This window comes from Lampris incognitus, chromosome 16 (assembly GCF_029633865.1).
Source record: "Lampris incognitus isolate fLamInc1 chromosome 16, fLamInc1.hap2, whole genome shotgun sequence".
Lineage (NCBI taxonomy): Eukaryota > Metazoa > Chordata > Actinopteri > Lampriformes > Lampridae > Lampris > Lampris incognitus.
Window position 1 is genome coordinate 28523812 of NC_079226.1, and position 20571 is coordinate 28544382.

Consider the following 20571-nt stretch of genomic DNA (forward strand, 5'->3'; position numbering starts at 1 on the left):
AACCCCATTCGACAAACGGACATCAACAAATGGATGGACAGCTACTTAAAAGATGTAAGTACAGTGGCGGTCTATTCCGTTGCCTACCAAAATGGGGATCGCTGGCTTGAATCCCCGTGTTACCTCCGGCTTGGTCGGACGTCCCTACAGACACAATTGGCCGTGTCTGCGGGTGGGAAGCCGGATGTAGGTATGTGTCCTTGTTGCTGCACTAGCACCTCCTCTGGTCGGTCAGGGCACCTGTTCGAGGGGAGGGGAAACTAGAAGGAATAGCGTGATCCTCCCACGTGCTACGTCCCCCTGGTGAAACTCCTCACTGTCAGGTGAAAAGAAGCAGCTGGCGACTCCACATGTATCGGAGGAGGCATTTGGTAGTCTGCAGCCCTCCCCGGATCGGCAGAGGGGGTGGAGCAGCGACAAGGATGGCTCGGAAGAGTGGGGTACTTGGCCGGGGACAATTGGGGAGAAAAAAAAGACGAAAGTACAGCATGTAGAGGGCACAATGTTGTTTTATTTATTACATATTATTATAATAACATATTTTTGGAGGTGTTTCTTCAGCTTGCTTTGAAAAATGCGTCTCAGATTAAATGGGTATTCTGAAAATCAGACTGAACTGATGTTACAATAGGTGAATGAATATGCAGCTAAAAGCCTGAATAATGTCCAGCATAGATTTAATCTCTTTTCAGAGACAGTCTTCTCTTAACTGCTTATGTGTTGTTTCATTGTCAGTGGTATTTCATTATTTGATGTTTTTACAGAAATCTGTTTTGATTATCATTGCCATCAGCCCCAAGTATAAGGCGGTCATTGGAGGACCTGCAGTGGACAAGCATGGTTTACATGCTAAATATATTCATTCCATGGTGAGACATGGTTACAGTATTTCGCTCTGATACGTACATTTGTGAGGATTTCCGAAGGCCACGTTTATTCGTAAATATGCATTTGGCAGATGCAGAATGAGTTCATCCAGCAAGGCAGCTTGAATTTCAGATTTGTACCTGCTCTCTTCCATGGAGCAACCCAGGTGAGAGAGTCCCAGTTTGTTTTTTGGGGGTTTTTTTGCCATGCATATCAAGAGTTCAGGGCGGCACGGTCAGGTGAATCGGCCATACTAAATTGTCCCTAGGTATGAATGTATGTGTGTGTGGGGGGGGGGGGGGCTGTGTGATGGCCTGGCGGCCTGTCCAGGGTGTCTCCCCGCCTGCTGTCCAATGACTGCTGGGATAGGCTCCAACATCCCTTCAACCCTGAGAGCAGGATAAGCGGTTTGGAAAATGGATGGATGGATGGTTTAAAAAGGTGCTGTATAAATAAAGATGTACTTCCTCACACTTGTGGTGTCTCTGTCAAATGTCTGCATCTCTATGTTTGCTGCTTACAGAAGCATGTCCCAGTGTGGCTTCAGAACACGCGTGTGTACCGCTGGCCTCAGGACACAGAGGATCTCTTGCTGCGGCTGCTCAGGGAGAAGTACACGGCCCCCCTGGTGCCCACGGAGCTCAGCCTCATCAGGCCTGTGGCCCCCGGTGCTGCAGCAGCACTGTGAAAACCCACCGCCGTGCATGTGTGTGTTGCATGGGAGGGCACGCGAGTAGCTGCGTTTCTGTTTTGAACCAGTGCCTCCATGTAATGTGTGCACGCGGGTATGAGTCTGCATGTGTGTTTTTACTGTTGTTACATTTGCGAGCGGTGCAGGCAGATTGCTTTTTCTTCTGCAAAGGAATATTTGTACTTAAAGGGCTCGCTTGTGTTTGCTTAGCACTACAGCTGGCATATTTGTATTTTCCTCTACAACTGGAAACATTTAAAGGGTAAAAGGTAAAAATGAAATCCTGCTAAAATGGAATAATAAATATTAAAGAAAAACGTACAGCATTTGTTGTATTCACTCATTCTTAGCACTTATTGTATTCACTCTTAAAAAAAATCTTTCTTGCAGTTTTACTTTAGCACTGGTTTTGCTCTTAGATGCTTGTTTAGATGCACTTATGACCTCTGATGACTAGTAGTTCTCCTGATTTCCTACGTTAAATGCACTTATTGTAAGTCGCTTTGGATAAAAGCGTCGGCTCAATGACTGTAATGTAATGTAATGTAATGTACAGAGCTTCCCACGGCTCCTTCACCTTTTATAAGTTTTACCCTATTTCCCAATGATGGGACAGACGTGTGTCCTATTCAGCCTGTTTTTCTATGCGACCCAACCACAGATAACAAGCACAAGTGTAGCGTATAAACGGTTGTTATTCTTCTTTACTGCCCAGCACCTCCTACCTTCTATGGGGATTATTACCAATTGTACACCTTTATTGTTTTCATAAAATTACACATTCAGAGAATAGTTAGTGGTCATTTAGTTTAGATTTTGGTGTGCATCCATTACCAGTTATCCTCTTTAATATTAGATATCTTTAGTTTTTTTTTTTTTTTTTTTACCATTTAGAAAGGGAATCACAAGAGGACACTGTCCAAGAGCACACAGCAAGCACTCATGGGTTGAAGTTATTAATACTGTTGGAAGGCGTGTTTATTTTGAAGCTGCTGATGAAGCCACAGATTATCACATATTCTACAAGGTACATTTAAGGGGTGCTGAAGGATATGACCTCAAGCTGCTGAAACGTGCAAAATAGCAGATCCATTGCATATATGGACACAATCACTGCTGTCCAAATCCAGCAGTGAAAGGTATAAATAAAATATATCAGTAGATATGGCACGGTGGTTAGCACTGTTGCCTCACAGCAAGAAGGTCCTGGGTTCGAACCCCCTGGCTGTCACAGGTCCTTTCTGTGTGGCGTTTGCATGTTCTCCCCGTGTCTGCAAGGGTTTCCTTCAGGTGTCCCAGTTTCCTCCTACCATCAAAAAGACACGCATGTTAGGGTTAATACTCCTGTCTGTGCCCCTGATCAAGGCGATGGAAAGAAGAACTGGAGGTGGTCCGCGGGCGCTGCAGCCTCCCACTGCTCCTATACAGTAGGATAGGTTACATGCAGAGAATAATTGTCGTTGTAACCATACAAGGACAAAATAGAGTGGCTTTCATTTTATTCATATACAATAATGCTGGGGGGGGGGTTACTTTTTAATTGGGGAAACTGGTCCAATCATGTTAGTCCACATTCAATAGATAGCAGATTGTAATTTCCCACCAGTAGGGGCTCCCGTTTTGGCAAACTTACACACCCACCCTTAACCGCCAAAAAAGGCCTGACAGAGCGGCCAGTGCTCAGAGCACCAGCTAAGAATAACCCGGGGCTTCTGGGGGATAAGGTTACCTTGAAGCCCCCCTGTGCTGTGCTCTGACCTATACCCATGTGAGGCACCAATAACACTGGGTGGCATCGGCTGTCTGTCCCCCCCTGCTTAGCTTGGCTCTTTCCTCTGCTGTTTGGCTCTCCTCTGCCCCAGCACCCCCAGACCCCGCTCTGCGATGCTGCCACACCAGCAGCTCCAAATTTCCCACCATCATTGATTAAGTCCAAATTTTTGTTTTATTTTCCGATTACGTTTTCCTCAGGAGGGATTCAACTTGAGGATTGTCTGCCCTATGGGTCAGGAAATGAGACAATTTACAGCGTTCGCTGTCTGGAAATGGAATAATTTACTGACCAGGTCATAATTTCACTGACAAGTGGATGGTGATTGGATTTCCAGGAGCTTTGCTTGTGCCCTGCAGTCATTTCTGTATGTAGACGCTTTTGTCCCCAAGTCAAAGGATTATTATACCTGCAATAAAATCTACACCATGGCTGAAGGTAGGGCTTTTATACCCATCTTACATTTGGAGAGGTTGTTGTTGGCTGCTGCACACATTTCTATAATAATATAAAATATGAACGGGCAAAAGTCACACACAGTGCTGTTTGTATAGAGTATCCCCTCTGAGGAAAATGTGGTGAAAGCTGGTTGCTATAAATACAGGATATCACATAGCCAAAGCATTAGCGTTGCTCTCCTGTGACATATGACTGCTGCTGTAGCAGGCCTTTTAGTTTTTCAACAACTTTCCATGCCATTTAAATCAAGTCTCCTATTTCATCTCAGTTAACTTGCTGAAATAGCCAACTTGGAACAAATCAAATCGTTTTGAGAGCCCCAAGGCTTGAATGATCTGTTTTTGTTCTGTTTTTTCCATTTAATGTACAAGTGACTGTCAGTTGTTTTTTAGTGACAATACACAGTGTAGTAAAAACAATAACAGCAAAATAACACCACCAACAGAGACTGAATCTGTGAACTGAATGACAGCAGGTTATGCCTATTTTTGTATCATCCAGTGTTTGTTTTTGAGGAAGTTCATCACGCGTCAAAGGCGTTCTTGGAGATGATTCGCAGTTGGAGTTAGTCTCCGGTATCTTGGCAAAGGGTCCTACTTGTAAAGTAGACCAGTACTCTGTTAAGTTGCTGATGGCACGGACGTTATTAAATGGCATGACCAGCATTTTCCACCGTCCTTAATAGACTGGTTTCATGTGTGCTTTACTAACTTGCGTATTGAGGTGAGACTAAGGATGGGTATTGAAACCCGGTATTAAACAGGCACCGGCGCTAAATTATCAAAGACAGCAGTATCGATGAGCTCCGACATTAACGGTTCTGCTATCGGTGCTGAAGAAATTAAGAAAATACATTTCCTATTTATTTAGGCTACATCAACATTATCTTGCGCCTTTTATCTCACCGACTCCGTTTCTAATTTGCAGTAAGATTAATTAAGACATTCATCCATGATTCAGAGCGCTCTCTCTCTCTCTCTCTCTCTCTCTCTCTCTCTCGGAGCCTGCCTGTCGTATGTGCGAGCCGAGGGGCGGGGCCAGCTCTCTGACTCTCTCGCCCTCAGACTCGCGCACACACGCACCCGCATACACACACACACAGAGCCTGCTCCAAGTTACAATGGCGGAGAGAAGACTAAACGGTCAAACGTCTGGTTTCACTACAGTCGATGCTGACCATGGTCGTTGCCACAAGAGCAACAAATCTTTGCTTTTAAGGGCGGGAACACAAACAGTCTTTAGACACATCTAGCAGAAGTGCATCAAATAGAGGTGGAGAAATGCGGTTTTCGACTGCCAAGCTCATGGTTCATCTCTCCTTGCCCCATCCACCTCAGGTGTGTTGTGTATGCTAGCAGCCTGGAGCCCACATGGAGCTAACTAAATTATACAAACATGGGTAGATGATTAAACGTAACGGTCTGTCAAAACATGAGGGAAAAAGTAATGTTAATTTTGTTCTTAATTTGTTTTGTTTGTTCCTCTTGAAATAATGACAAAAAACCGATAAGAGTACCGTTAAAGTACCAGCTCCATAAGCAGTATCGGCAAGAGTAGTAGTACCGTTAAAATCTTAACAATAGGTGAGAAAGACATCCGGTACCTGCAAAACCATAAAGTCTTTCCTAATTGTGAATCTAAGCAGATATTAGTTGTCTAAAAGTCAGGCAAATCTAACTCCTTCAATCTAAAGCACTCTTGAATCTTGGGCCTAATTCAAATAATCATTTGATATCAGGAAAATAGGTATCAGTTACAGGCAGGGGATGGATAGCAAATGAAAAACCCATTAAGCGATTCAGCCATACAGTAGTAGCCAGACCTAATGGGATGACTTTCTGTAATGTTCCAACCCCTCTATTGGTGGGGAAATCTCGCTCACCTGTGATGGTTTAGCTACTTGTGTGCAGATGGTAAGTCAGTTATGAGTTTTATTCCACGAGGACACATCTACTCTTAAAAACCAAATCTTTTGAGTAGGATTTGAAAAAAGTTATCATTTATGTAGTGCATGTTTGAAGATGAACTTTTCAACTCCTGAAACTCGACACTTGACATATTGGGTAATGACGGATTGGGCGGAAAATACTTGAAGCAAGTTTAACCTATTAACTCGGACGTGCTGAATAGACACACTGCACTGTGTATACTTGGTCACTCATGGCTTCAAATAGCAGGAGTGTTGACTGTGATATGCAGAACTTCTCCCTAATAATCTATTTAAGCAGGAGACGGTATAAATGAAAGTGCTGCGAATTGGGGATCGGTATTAATTACATTATTAGACAGCATCCAACTGAACAACACTGTGTGTTTCGTGTTGTGTAATGGGATAGGCTAGTTTAAATGCTGTACGCTGAGAAATGGGCCATCTGCACTGATCATGGTTACATGATGGTTACACCCTCCAGCTTTAGACTTCAGCACAATGACTGTAAAGGGAATTTTTACTTGGTTGGTCAGTGTTTAGTCACTACAAAAGAGTTACATGACCCAGGGTTGATGCTACAGGAGTGGGACAAAACATAAACGGACCTCACATACACCGTAGTGCAGATTAAGACATGCTGAATGACACAAGACTATGCATAACATACGCTTGGTAGACGTGCACATCCACAGCCAAAGCATTGGAGTGGTTTACTATAGAGTCATAACCAAGCTGAACAGAGTAATATAGGACCAACTTGACTATACTGTGAGGCGGTGGGAGTGCAAAATAAAGAGATGTGGATTTGCCATAAGAGACAAGTCAAATGTATTCACATAGCCCTAAACCCCAGTCTTAATTAGCCGAGTCTGTCCCTCACATTTTCCAGACAAAGGGTTGACATCTCTTTCTTCTTCTGCAGCCAGTGGTTTGAATGGAGCAGTATTACCACCGAATACCTCTGCGAAGTCAAAGGGGTCGGGACTGCTTGGGAAGCTGAGCGTCTCTGTGCAGCTGGTGATCGCTCTGGTTGCTCTCCTCTCATGGATAGGTGTGGGCGTAGTGATGTTTGACTTTGTGGAGTACAAGGCAATCCCTGGTAAGTTATTCTCTCTCTCTCTCCAGTTGTTTGGGTTCATCTCTTCTCTTCTCGCTTTTTCAATGGCTCACTATTTTTTCCAGCCTGTTTCCCACAACTCTTTTATTCCACCTGCCAATTGACCTGTCACCCTATTTCTTTCTATCTCACTCTTTTAATTAAATCAACCAAGGAAATATGACATACACTATATTGTTTTTCCACGCATGTTCATTATGAAACACAGCCAACACACAGAGGTTAATGGTTAGTTGTTGTTGGGGTTTTTTTCATCATACAAATTCATACTGTAGCTTGAACCATATACCAAACCTTATCATCTCCGTGTTATCTGGTGGTACCCTCAGACATTCAAGAAATCATTTTGGATCCCATGCAAGCTGTAAATGATGCTGCGGATGAAGTATCCAGCCTGCTCAACAAGGTTCAAGGTACACGACTGGAACATTGTGCGTAGTGTGTCTCGTCAAACTGCTGTCATTTTCTAAACATGTAATTCTTATCTTGGCTCCAGAATGCTCACCCGATTTAAACGACCCGATGTCAGTGGCCGGTTATGTGGCTGAAGAAATAACCGAAGCAAAAGATGTCTTTGTTCGCTACTTTTCTGATGAGGGAGGTATGATGGATTGCACATACTCTCTCCCAGTACTTGTGAGCATTTACTGCTGGACTCATGTGTTGGAAATGCACACTGGGGAAAGCTAAAAAACACACTAAAGTTTCAGGGTAAAACTGATGCAACCACAATTACTTTTTGTCTTTCCCAGGAAACTTCTACCTTAGTTATGTTGACCCTGTGGTCATCGGGAGAGAAATCTTCCATTCTACCAATGACTTCATATGTGGAGTGGTGGGATCCTTCAGAGACATGCTTTGTGCCATCTTGGATACCGTACTGGACACTGTTTTCGATACACATAAAGGTACATACCCCTGATTTCAGCGCTCATTGCTGCTTAGTTGCTTCTACAGTGCAAACAAAATAAGATAATAATTAAACAACTTGATCATTCTTTGCTGAGGGAGATTCATTTCTTAACTAGAGTTGAAATAAACCACTAAAACTTGTGGCCTTTCCTTTGAGTTTGCATTTTCCAGTTTAACAGCAAGAATTAGTCAAATAAATTTCACAATAAGACATAAAAAATACATAACCTCTCAGTTGATCAATTAAATGTGTTTTTGCTCACATTAGTGTCATTTTTCCTCTCAGGAGAGATTGATCTTAGTCCCATTGACCCTGTGGTAATAGGACGAGGGGTCTTCGACATTACTAATGACTTTATTAGTGGAGCGGTGGGCTACATCCAGGACGTGCTCTGTGCTATCGTGGACACCATTCTGGATGTAGTCAAAGGTATCTAACTCTTGCTTTAACAGTTTACTCATCTGTGGCTTCAAATGGTCTCATAAGGTTTAGCCAAGAGAAACCGAGTAAGGCTACATGATTACTAATACCTTACAAACTGTACAATGTTAATACCATACTAATACATTTATTTACGCCACTTACTGACTATTACAGTGATACAGTGATAACTCTTGAAAAGGTTTGAAATTAAGTTTATATTATAAATGTGCTTGAATGAAATTTGCTTGAATGTCTCGTGAACATCTCTCATTTCCTTCTTCCATGCTCACCTGATGGTTAAGGACAATCAGTGCAATGATCTATAACTATCTTCTCTGGTCAGCTTTAATGTTCTCTATGACACGAAAAAGAACACTGTTGCTCAATGAATCAACTCATTTCAATTCTGACATTAAATTTATTTGCTGCTCTCAGGAACTACAGACATCAGCTATATGGACCCGGTGCTCATTGGCCGTGGTGTCTTTAGTGTTGTTAATGAATCCGTCAGTGGATTAGTGGGCTATGTCTGCAATGGACTGTGTGGCATCATAAATACTGTCCTGGACATAGCAAAAGGTATGTAGTCACTCTTAATATTTGGATGTGTTGAAAGTCTGCTTTACAAGCCTTTAACAAGTCATCAACAGCTGCCATGTGCAGAGCAAAGATGCTATTCAGCAAAGCTTACGCTTTACGACTTGTCGGCTGAAATGTCTGTTAAACGTATAAATGTATTACCTCTGGCTTGGTCGGGCATCCCTACAGACACAATTGGCCATGTCTGCGGTCGGGAAGCCAGATGTGGGTATGTGTCCTGGTCGCTGCACTAGCGCCTCCTCTGGTTAGTCGGGGCACCAGTTCGGGGGGGAGGGGGAACTGGGACGAATACCGTGAGCCTCCCACGCGCTACATCCCCCTGGTGAAACTCCTCACCATCAGGTGAAAAGAAGTGGCTGGCGACTCCACATGTATCGGAGGAGATATGTGGTACTCTGCAGCCCTCCCCGGATCAGCAGAGGGGAAGGAGCAATGACTGGGACGGCTCGGAAAACAGAGTAATTGGCCAAGTACAATTGGAGAGAAAAAAGCGGGGGGGGGGGGCAAAAAAAACAACAACATGCAAATGTATAAAGTGTATCTCTGTTTCAGCCTTGCCTAACTTTTAGATTGTAGCAGTGAAAAAGATTTAAAACGACCTAATTATATTTCCAATATGTTTACTGTTGTCCTCTGTTTGCTTTCTATTTACCATATAAATGCTGTTTTAATCGAATGAACTAGGCGATTGAAGTTCTGGGCTATACGTAAATGTGCTTGCTCTTCTCAGGAACCACTGACGTTAGGTTTATTGACCCCGTGGTCATTGGCAGAGACGTCTTCAGTGTTACTAACGACTTTGTGAGTGGAATAGCTGGCTACATCTGTGATGTGCTCTGTGCTGTCTGTGACACAATACTGGATACTGCAAAAGGTATCTGCCCTTAGTTCAAACTTTTATCTGATCTCTCTGGAGCGTCGGAAATGATCTGCCGTTGCTGGCTGAATGCATGTCTCACTTACAATTACATGTGGACATCCAGGCTACATCAGAAGGAACTGGTGATAAATTCTGTGTTGATCAGGTGTCCAGGACGCTGTGGGATTCAGCCCCGTGACGGTTCTCAGCAGATTAGTGGATTTCATCACTGAGCAGATGAACATGCTCGTGGGCTACTTCTCCAGCTTGCTGTTTGGCGAACAAGGTAGTCATTGATAAAGGAATACTCAGGTTATTTAAGTAGTTAGTACAATGAGTGTTCAAAGCTTATTAACACGACAGCCGCATTTCAAATCAGATCAAATCAAATCAAATATCTATTTCCAACATGCAAAAATAAAATAAATAATAAATAATAATAAATAGATAGATAGATAGATAGATAGATAGATAGATAGATAGATAGATAGATAGATAGATAGATAGATAGATAGATAGATAGATAATAAATAAATAATAAATAAATAAAAGAAAAAATGGCCAAGCATAAACAAAATTTAAAAAAACATCAACAAATGATAAAAATAAAACCAGAAGAATTCAACAAAATAATTCTTAACAGAGACGCCAACAAACATATGTTCGAAAACAATAAGATGGCTTGGATGGCTTGAACATGTGTGGAGGAGAGATGATGGGTATATCGGGAGAAGGATGCTGAATATGGAGCTGCAAGGGAAGAGGAAAAGAGGAAGGCCAAAGAGGAAGTTTATGGATCTGGTGAGAAGACATGCAGGTGGCGTGTGTGACGGAGGAAGATGCAGAAGACAGGAAGAAATGGAAACGGATGATCCACTGTGGCGACTCCTAACGGGAGCAGCCGAAAGTCATAGCCGTAGATTAATTGTTCGAAAAGGAGCAGAAGGAAGTTGCTACTTATAATTTCCCGCCCCCTCTCTAATGTGTAATTAATAAACTATAATAATATAATATATAATAAACGTAAATAATAAACTTAGTTTTTCACAGAGTATGTAATTCTCAATATCTCAGAAGGACAAAAAAAACAAACAATCAAAGCAATAAAAAAATAAAAACAATAAAACAACAAAAACCAAGAAAACTAAAAATGATTTTAAAAAATCAAAACAACAACATCATTCTCATCAATATCTTTGGGATATGAAAGTGTCCCAACATTTGTTGCATTTACTTTTACAAGCAACTATTTCTTTTATTACCGTCCTAGCTCTTATCTAGCCTTGCTTGTCCAAATTGTGCTCTCAAAGACTTCCTAATAATAGCCAAAGATCCAGTCAAGAATAAATGCAGGAATAGAAACGATTAAAAAATAACACTTGTCAGTGTTGTCAGTTTATCCACCTGCTTGTTGGGTGTTTTTTCACCCGTTTCCAGGGATAATTCCTGATGTGACCATTGATCCTATGCAAGTGGTCACAGACGCCATCGTGGAGATGACGGACAAGAAAGACTTGTTCCTGGGTTACATGTCCAGCATGATTGTTGGTGATCAAGGTGGGACCATAATCTTGACCAGAAAATATAATTCTACATTCTACAGTCTGGAAATAGATTTGTTGAAGAAATATGCATTGTTCAGATGTGTTAGAAGATATGCATGTCTTGACTTGACTTTTTTCTCTTAACACTTAAGATGAATCTGTAGCCATGCCACCAGCAGTAAATGTAGTGACAGAACAAGGTCTCAACTTATTCTATATTCCTATTTAAAATCTTGTTTTTTTATGATAATGCTTAAAAGATTTAACTATTACCCAGCAGTGATTGTAAAACGGGTCTTTTTTTCCTCTTTGTGGTTAGATAAAACAGTTGTGGACATACCCTTGGTGAGAAGGAAAGGTGAGTTGTTGTTGTTTTGATTTATTTTTCCTTTAAGATTGACAAAAAGGTCTTTAAAGACCAAATTTTGACAATGTCTTAAAATCAAAATTGTAACTTAGGTGAATTTCTGCCACCTTTCGAAAAAGGTAAGAAAAAGAAAATGTCACTTCACGTTTCAGATTTAAGCTTCACACTCATTTTTTGACGTTCAAAACCCGTGCGGTCATCGACATTAACCTACTGACCGTTGTCTACATCTCAATATTTGCGTCATAACTGTTCCCAGCTTTGCTTGCATGCCTCTGCATTTGCGCGTCTTGCCACTTTATTTCACATGGTTTCAAATTTGGACCTTTGTCATGTTATAATGTCATACAACAAAACTAAACAACTCTATGTAAAACTTTGTCGTTACTATTTGAATAAATTCGTTTTCTCTTCTTAACCACAATATTAACTTTCCGCATGACTGTATATTTCATTACCCTGGTAAATTTTCTATACAATAAATGTCTCTATGCAACCACGTGGCTGTGGGTTTGGTGACTGCCTTTATCTTTCCCTTTGTCTGACTGATAGTTTATTAAGTTAAACTTTTCCTGGGAATTTCTTTTCAACCCTTCATTCATTTCTTATGTGTGGGTCTTGCCTTCACTTTTCTGTAGTTCCTGTTATTACCTTTCCTGTCGTGTCCATATCATTTTCTTTTTCTCTTCTTTGCGTACTGAGCATGAGAGAATTTCTCTAATATGGGTTCCCTAAAGTTGCATTCCTTCATGTTCATGCCACTGTTGTTTCCTTCTGCATTGTCTGAGCATCCTACATATGACTGACTGGCCATCCTCTGTATTTCAAGTTCAACATTGATGATGTATGTTTGGTGGAATGTGTATAATGTTGATTTTCTTGGAATGTTTTGTTTTACCTTTGCATGGAATCATGTCCACATGGTGATGTGTACACCACATGTTTCAAGTGTTAGTATTGACAGTATTGATTGCAACTAGTGCTGCACGATTAATCTAATAGCCTGTGCGACTATATAACTGCAAAAGGCTGCGATTTAATTAAATAATGAAATGTGCGTGTGTGTGAATGTCTGTTTGTGTGCAAGTCTGCATATCTACGCCCATGACCAATCAGTCTCTGTTGGGGCAGCGAAGCATGTGCAGTCTACGGTCACATCCGGTGTGCTGTGTGCAGACCAGAAAGAAGGAAAAAATGGATACTGATGACAGACAATGAGCAGGTTAATGCTGATGAGCTGGTGGGGGAAAAAAAAAACGCGACCTCTGTTATATGGCAATATTTTGGATTCAAGCTCAGCGACATTGAGCAGAAAGTAGTACTGTGTAAAATATGCAAAATGAAAGTCACTACATGTCGCAGCAACATGACAAATTTGTATTATTTGTATATGTATAAATTTGTTTATTTTAATCGCATATTGTTAACAATAATCGCAATATGACTTTTTCGCCAAATCGTGCAGCACTAGGTGCAACTATATTGGGAGTATTGCAGGGGGGTGGGGAGGTAGACAGAATATCCTCAGGCAAGTTTTGGTGATAACATCCGGTGAAGGCAGTTACTAACAGTAACATGTGGTGTATATTGTACACTGTCACTAACGTGGATGCTCACCTCAGTTGTTGCCATTGTCATTGCAAACCCATAATTCCCTCAGTGTCTGAAAACAAGTTTGGATCTTCACATCTGTGTCACACGCCAAAGATGCAAAGGGCACATAAAACAGATCACATGGCTTGATAATACAGTTACAGAGCTCACGCGTGCTGCCAAAGAGGAAGCCAGTGCTGCTCCAGAGAGAAGTTTTACCGGAGACACAAATGAGGAGGATGGTGAAGCCAGCGTTGAAACGTCCGCTGAAGCAGACAAGGAGGACCATGGTATTCTCGCATGATTTTTCTTTCCCCTTTTTAATCATATCAATAAGTTACAGGATAGAAACGACCCAGACACTAAACTTGTTGCTATCACACCACTAGCGACAGATGACAACGTGGAAGACACAGAACAGGAGCCATCATTGTATGATGAGGAAATCTCTGATGCTGACAGTCAGACGGAGGACAGAGAGGAAAAGGCAGAAGGAGTAGATACAGAGGAAAGAGAAGAGGAGGAAGATGAAGAAGAGGAGTTTAAATTAGAGGAGGAGAGGGAGGAGAAGGGAGAGCAAAAGGAGGAAGATGAACAGGAGAAGGGGGAGTTAAAATCTGAGGAGGTAGTAGAAGAAGAGGAGGAATTTAAATCAGAGGAGGAATCAGTAGAAGAAGAAAAGGATGAGGAGTCAACATCAGAGGAGGGAACAGAAGATGAAAAAGAGGACAGGTTAACATCAGACGAGGAAGAAGAAAAGGAGGTGGAGTTAACACCAGAGCAAAAGGAGGAGGAAGAGCTTAAATCAGAGGAGAAAGCAGTAGAAGAAGAAAAGGATGAGGAGTCAATATCAGAGGAGGGAGCAGTAGAAGATGAAAAAGAAGAGGAGTTAACATTAGAGGAGGAAGAAGTAGAAGAAGAAAAGGAGGCAGTGTTAACATCAGATGAAGAGGAAGAAGTAGAAGAAAAAAAGGAGGCAGTGTTAACATCAGATGAAGAGGAAGAAGTAGAAGAAGAAAAGGAGGACGAGTCAACATCTAAGGAGGAAGAAAAAGAAAAGGAAGAGGTGTTAACATCAGTGGAGCAGGTAGCAGAAGAAGAGGCCTTAAAACCAGGGATGGAGGTAGCAGAAGAAGAGGAGGAGGAGTTAACACCAAGGGAGGAATTAATAGAAAAAGAAGAACAGTTAAAATCAGAGGAAGTTGTAGAAGAAGAGGAGATGGAAAAAGAAGAACATGATCAAACCAGATATGATGATGCCAGCGATGACAGTCATGAAGAAGAGGGCGATGAGGAAGAGCAAGAGGAGGGTCAGGAGATCAAGGAGAGAGATTCTCATTTTGTTCTAGATGAAGATGATGGTGAACATGACGATGATGAAGATAAAGATCTTGACATTAGCGAAGAGAAAGAGAACATCAAGCTGGCTGAGACTGGCATAAGAGTTCAAGACATAAAAGTTGTCCAAGTAGACCAAGAAGAAGAAACGGAGGACAATAGGGTTGTGCATGATGATGAAGAGAAAGAAAAACAGGACGAGGATGATGATGAGAAGGAGATCAAGATAGAGTGGGACATGGAGGAAGAAGAGGTGGAGAGGGAAGATGTAGAGGAGGAGCTTGTGGAGAAGAAGGAGGAGGAAGAGGACAAAGAGGAAAGGGATGAAAGGGAACCATCAGTCAAACAACTTGCTCTTGAAATTCTGGCAGCAGAAGAGTTTGATTTCAACAATGTCAGGTCTGAAACTCATCTTGACAACGAGAAACCATCAACAACTTTATCACCTGACTCAGATGATGATGATGATCTGTCTGACATCATTTATGATGATGATGAAAACAACAACAACAACAGCGAGAGCAAAAAAACTGATCATAACCGACGGAGAAAGGTTCATATTCCCTTTGAGAGGGTCAGACGGATGGGATCCAGGGCTGGCCTCAAACAAGAAGACCCATTCAAGAGCAAAGACGAACAAGCCATTCAGGACCACAGAGGTATAATGCATTTTATCACAATTCATTGCATATTTTTTCCTCATGCTCTCCATCAACAGGTGTCATCAAATTTAAATGTAAATGTAATGGTAAGCATGCTAATGACTGATGAGCATACTGATGAGTAAAAGCTCGAAATCTTTCATTCATCATTCATACTTAACAGTAGCTGTATGCATAGTGTAAAGTGCAATGGTTTACAATCCAATCCTGAGATATCACCAGAGCTGCTGGTTTTCTATTCTGCCACTAGTTAATTATATTTAACCTGCGGTGTCAAGTCTAACACCTCTCTGGTTGGAGCATGGAATAACCTGAACAACAGCTGAATGTCAAAGGAAATTAAAGGGAAACCTTTCACCAAAGCCCTATTTTCCGGTTGTTTGGAGTCAAACCAAGCGGTGAATAGCAGAATCTTTTGAATTGAACCAGTATTGAGCAAGCTTGGGTCAGCCGACTGCTATGTACCAAGCTGCAATGTAATCCTTTGGGGCAATAGGACTTGCCAAATAATGTCCGCTAAAAGCTTTTTTTTTGGCACTTACATGCTCAAAAACATTTTGAGAAGTATCTGAAAATGCCTTGCATTACGAAAAGACAATCCCAGTACAGTCAGCAAGTGCAGTGAGAGACCTTTCTTGCATTTTCTTTTTTGCGCTTCTCTCCAAATCTCTCACACTTCCACTGTTGTTTTCTTACATCTCGCACCTCGCAGTATTACAGAATGAGACTTCTGCTCCAGTTTTGATATGGACCGATCTCTACAGATGGGTGACAAATCAAAGGAAAAACCTGAATGCTTGAACCCTACAGCCAGGAGGTCAGGGTCTCTGTTATGCTTTGGGGGGCTTTTTCCTGTCATAGTTTGGATCCACTTGTCCCCTTAGAGGGAAGGGTCACTGCAAATCAATACAAAGTTATTCTGAGTGATCACCTTTATCCTATGATGAGACATTTCTATCCTGATGGGAGTGGTCTCTTCCAGGATGACAATGCCCCCCCCCCATCCACAGGACATGAGGGGTCACTGAATGGTTTGATGAGGATGAAAATAATGTAAATCATATGTTATGGCCTTCACAGTCACCAGATCTCAACCCAATTGAACCACCTGTGGGAGATTTTGGACCGACCTGTTAGACAACACTCTCCACCACCATCATCAAAACACCAAATGAGGGAATATCTTTTGGAAGAATGGTGTCCATCCCTCCAGTAGAGTTAGGAGACTGGTAGAATCTATGACAAGGAGCAGTGAAGCTGTTCTGGAGGCTCCTGGTGGCCCAACACCTTACAAGACACTTTATGTTGGGTTTTCCTTTAATTTGTCACCCGTCTGTATGTAATGCCATGACTGATATTGTGGCTGAGGTTTTTTTTTTAGGCTTTTTCTCAAAATATTTTGAGCCTGTTAAATTCAAAAAATAGCTTTTCCAGTCAACATTATTTGGCAAGTGTTATTGCCCTGAAGGATTACATTGCTGTTTGGGGTGCTGCAGTTGGCTGACTCTAATTTGCTTGATATTGAATCAATTTAAATGATTCTGCTGCCTATTGTCCAGTTTGACTCCCAACAACAGGAAAACAGGGTTTGAATAAAAAAAACAAATACCCACAAGAGTTTTCCTTTAACTACCCAGTCGAATAGAAAACTAGCAGCAGTGGGGATCCCTGAAGATCAGACTGAGAACCACTGTGTATGTGTAACACTATGTGTAAATGTATATGTAATGTATAGTGTTTGACATGACATGCTTGAAATTTTTATTTATACCGCTTTTTAACATACAACATTGTTTGTAATTTGTTTAACAATCCCATGTTTATCATTAATACCATTGTTTGCCATGGTTGATATTCAAGTAGATTTTCTCTACCAGACAATTGATTGAATTTTACAATGTTGATCAAATCTCGCCACCTGCAAGCTAGCAAATGATAGTGTGACAGAATTTTCAGGCTGATACAGACAAGGACTATAAATGAATAGCAAATGAAGATGGACACAACAAGGTCCTATCAAGCTTTATTTAGACCAGAAGCTCATTTTACTTCGGTGTGAGAGGAAAGAAGATCCTGGAGCTAATACTTGCAGGGTACGGTGCCCCTAAATACAACCCATATAATTTAAGAGCTTTATGTGTTTAGTAATTATTGTATGTTAAATAATGAATTCATCTTTTAATTTATTTATCTAAGCTCTTCCATCTCAACAAGGTTGTATTTCTCTCGGATTTCTGCTGAGGGACACTTAGCTTTGTGTAGAAAGTACAAATTATACTGTATCCCCTTCTGGTGACGACCCGGTTATGACGGGCCAGGATCTCCCACTTAACTAATGTTGAAAGTTGCCCCAAATCCAACAGAACAGTGATTGCTGTTCTCCGCCTGCTTCGGGCCATTTGAGAGCTGCTGCATGGAGTTGTCCAAATGCCACCGAGACTTGCAGAGAAGCACAGATGGGTTTCTGAGAGATGATTTAATAGTCAACCAACAACCGTTGTGCTGTTCCCTCCATAGTGAATTATGTACCATGCTTGGGGGGTTGCTTAAAGAAAAATGCTGAATTTTTTTTCCACATTACTGTACAACCCTACAAGTTAGATCAAGTTTTTAACAGTAGATCATAACAATGCCTAGTTTGTGGTCTGTGCTTATTGCTCTCAGGCATGCATAACCTGTTTTTATGATAACAACATACTCTATCTATTCATAGTGCCAGCCTTCCTGGTGGATTGTGGATCTATCAGAATTATATAAACTTATATTTCTATGACATGTTATAGTTCTCAAAGATACAAAGGAGAGACACGAAACACGAGGTAGAAAATGCCCTTTTCAAAGGTAATATTTGCAAATACCTAAACTTTCATGCCACTCCAATTTCCCTCAGCCTCAACCTACATCCCTTTTTAAATAATTACCAGCTTTTTTCATTCAGATGCATTGGTTTGGTGTGGTTTAACAGGATCAAAAAAGCGTGCATAAGACCAACTTTTAAGGTTTTTCTCTCTTGTTACTCCCAGAACTCAAGGCCACCGAAACTAAAAAAGAGGAAAAGGAGGAACAAGGCAAAACTGAGAAAAAAGTAATGAAAAAAGATAAAGAGCAGCAGCCAGAGAAGAGCAAACCTGAGACAGAACCCATTGTGAAGAAAACAGAGAAGCCACAACCCAAAGGTGATCAGACTTGGTGGTGAAATTAATTTCTGAAACTGTCCTATAATGGCTGAAATGACCACAATATATTAAGATAAGTAGATACACAAGGTATAGGTGTAGGTATATATTCAGTCCAACCTTTTTTATTTCGCATCAAATTATTAAAACAACACAAAGCACACTTCACCAACACTGAGATCCACATTTGCCCTTTAGGGGATGGATCCAATAGTCTCAATAAATGACTATTCCCTCAGCCCACAGACTTCATTAAGCATCCCTTCTCAGGGACACACAGATAAGATAAAGTTAGAGCTTTACCGGGGAATTGTACACCTTGTCTGAATGGACCACTCCTGGTTCTTGATCCAGGCTCTACTTCCACCCTTTACCTAACAATAGTTTATGAGTTTAAATATTTAGCATGGGGTGGCACAGTGGCGCAGTGGTTAGCGCAGTTGCCTCACAGCAAGAAGGACCTGGGTTCGAGCCCCAGGGTAGTCCAACCTTGGGGGTCATCCCAGGTTGTCCTCTGTGTGGAGTTTGTCTGTGTCTGTGTGGGTTTCCTCCGGGTGCTCCGGTTTCCTCCCACAGTCCAAAGACATGTAGGTCAGGTGAATTGGCCATACTAAATTGTCCCTAGGTGTGTGTGTGTGTGTGTGTGTGTGTGTGTGTGTGTGTGTGTGTGTGTGTGTGTGCGTGCGTGCGTGCGTGCGTGCGTGCGTGCGTGCGCAGGTGTGAGCCACCCACACACACACACAAAAAACAAAACAAAAACAAAAAAAAAACAACTCAGTCATGTAAGTTGCCCGGCACATCTCATATCACTTAGTAGTGAAGCAGACACAGGCCTCCCAATGCTGAGGTTCAAAGTTTAAACTCTAGAACAGTCCGCCGAGCGTCAAGTGGCAATATTTCTGGGTGGGGGCAGTATGGGTAATGTGCCCCACAACTCCTACAAGTGGTGGGGTGCCTGTACAGCATGTTACATATCAGAGGACACAGGTGGTAGTCTTCTCTCTCACTAAACACCATAAGGGTTGTGAAATGGCAGCACCATAGTACAGAAGGAATTGAACATGCATAAGTTGGAAGGAAAAGGGGAGAACCATTCCACCCCCACCCAAAAAAAGAAACCTCAAATACCACCAAAAATATTGGCTAGTTTTCAGGATGTGAATGGGTAGTTTCTCCATCATTAACCCACATTACCATTTAACATCTGCTATGGCTTAGCTAGTCCCAAGGTCAGCTTTTTTACTACAATGAAGTTTCAGCAGAACACAAATGAGCAACACATGAAACATAAACAATTTCATTTTGTGATTGTATTTAGAAGACACCAAAAGGGGAAGAGAACTTAAGCCTTCTAAAGACAAGAAACCTTCAAAAGAGGAGTTGGAATTAAAGGAAGAGGCAAAACTTCTGAAGAAGAAAGACACTCTGAAAATTAAAAAAGCAGGTCAGCCACTTATAGACTAACTGAACTTCTTGTCAGCATGGAGAACATTTAAGCAAACATGAAACGTTGTAGTGTTTTATCATGATATTATGGTATGATATTATGACCATTACTATCAAGATCATTATTTATAATACAAAATGTATCCTCTATCAAAAAAAGCATTCTGAGTATCTGGTTTCCTCTATAAAAATGAAATTTCTAGAAGGACCCAAGAAAAAGCCTGCCAAAGAGAAGAAAGAGATGAAGAAAGAGGTTGAACCTCCTAAGGAAAAAGATGCCAAAAAGCCAGGTATCACATTCACAGATGTTGTCTGTATGGGGCAACAGTTTCACATTTTATAGCATTCAGTATTTCAAGAAATCTATTGATAAGGTCTGAACACAATGCCTAAGAACATGTTTTACAATATATTTTAAAGAACGACCTAAAAAGAAACCTTCTGCAGATGAGAAAGTAAAGAAGAAGGACGCTGAACCACCAAAAGAGGCTAAAAAAACAGGTAGGTCAGGAACACAACAATAGTTAGAACCTTTATTTAAATATACATCACCCAGAAATATAGCAATCCTTCTGTCTTAGCCAGTAACAAAATAACATTCTTCCTTGGAAATCCTAAGTGACGATAAGGGAGGAATAATTGAGGAGAGATGCAGAAACTCTAAAGAAGAAATACTTAAAATCAAAAACACAAGTGAAACAGTAACACCTCGAAAGATCTAAACCACATAGCATTTTTAACGTTAAAATGGTTTAGACAGGCTTTATAATGAATTTAACTTTAACAGACTCGTAAACTATAACAGGGCTGTAGTC

The 20571-nt window shown here is 41.3% G+C and overlaps 1 protein-coding gene across 1 annotated transcript in view; it reads left to right on the top strand.

The window, feature by feature from the left end:
* The first annotated feature begins 3757 nt into the window (after nt 1-3757).
* Nucleotides 3758-20571, top strand: part of si:ch211-266g18.10 (trichohyalin) — a 39644-nt gene continuing 22830 nt past the window's right edge. Inside the window, exons 1-15 of the mRNA XM_056295406.1 lie at nt 3758-3767; nt 6641-6817; nt 7165-7248; nt 7332-7436; nt 7588-7743; nt 8034-8177; nt 8607-8750; nt 9502-9645; nt 9797-9916; nt 11068-11187; nt 13524-13630; nt 13760-15131; nt 18158-18310; nt 19629-19754; nt 19960-20070. Coding sequence (XP_056151381.1) covers nt 3758-3767; nt 6641-6817; nt 7165-7248; nt 7332-7436; nt 7588-7743; nt 8034-8177; nt 8607-8750; nt 9502-9645; nt 9797-9916; nt 11068-11187; nt 13524-13630; nt 13760-15131; nt 18158-18310; nt 19629-19754; nt 19960-20070 — 3073 coding nt within the window. The remainder of the gene's footprint in view (nt 3768-6640; nt 6818-7164; nt 7249-7331; nt 7437-7587; nt 7744-8033; nt 8178-8606; nt 8751-9501; nt 9646-9796; nt 9917-11067; nt 11188-13523; nt 13631-13759; nt 15132-18157; nt 18311-19628; nt 19755-19959; nt 20071-20571) is intronic.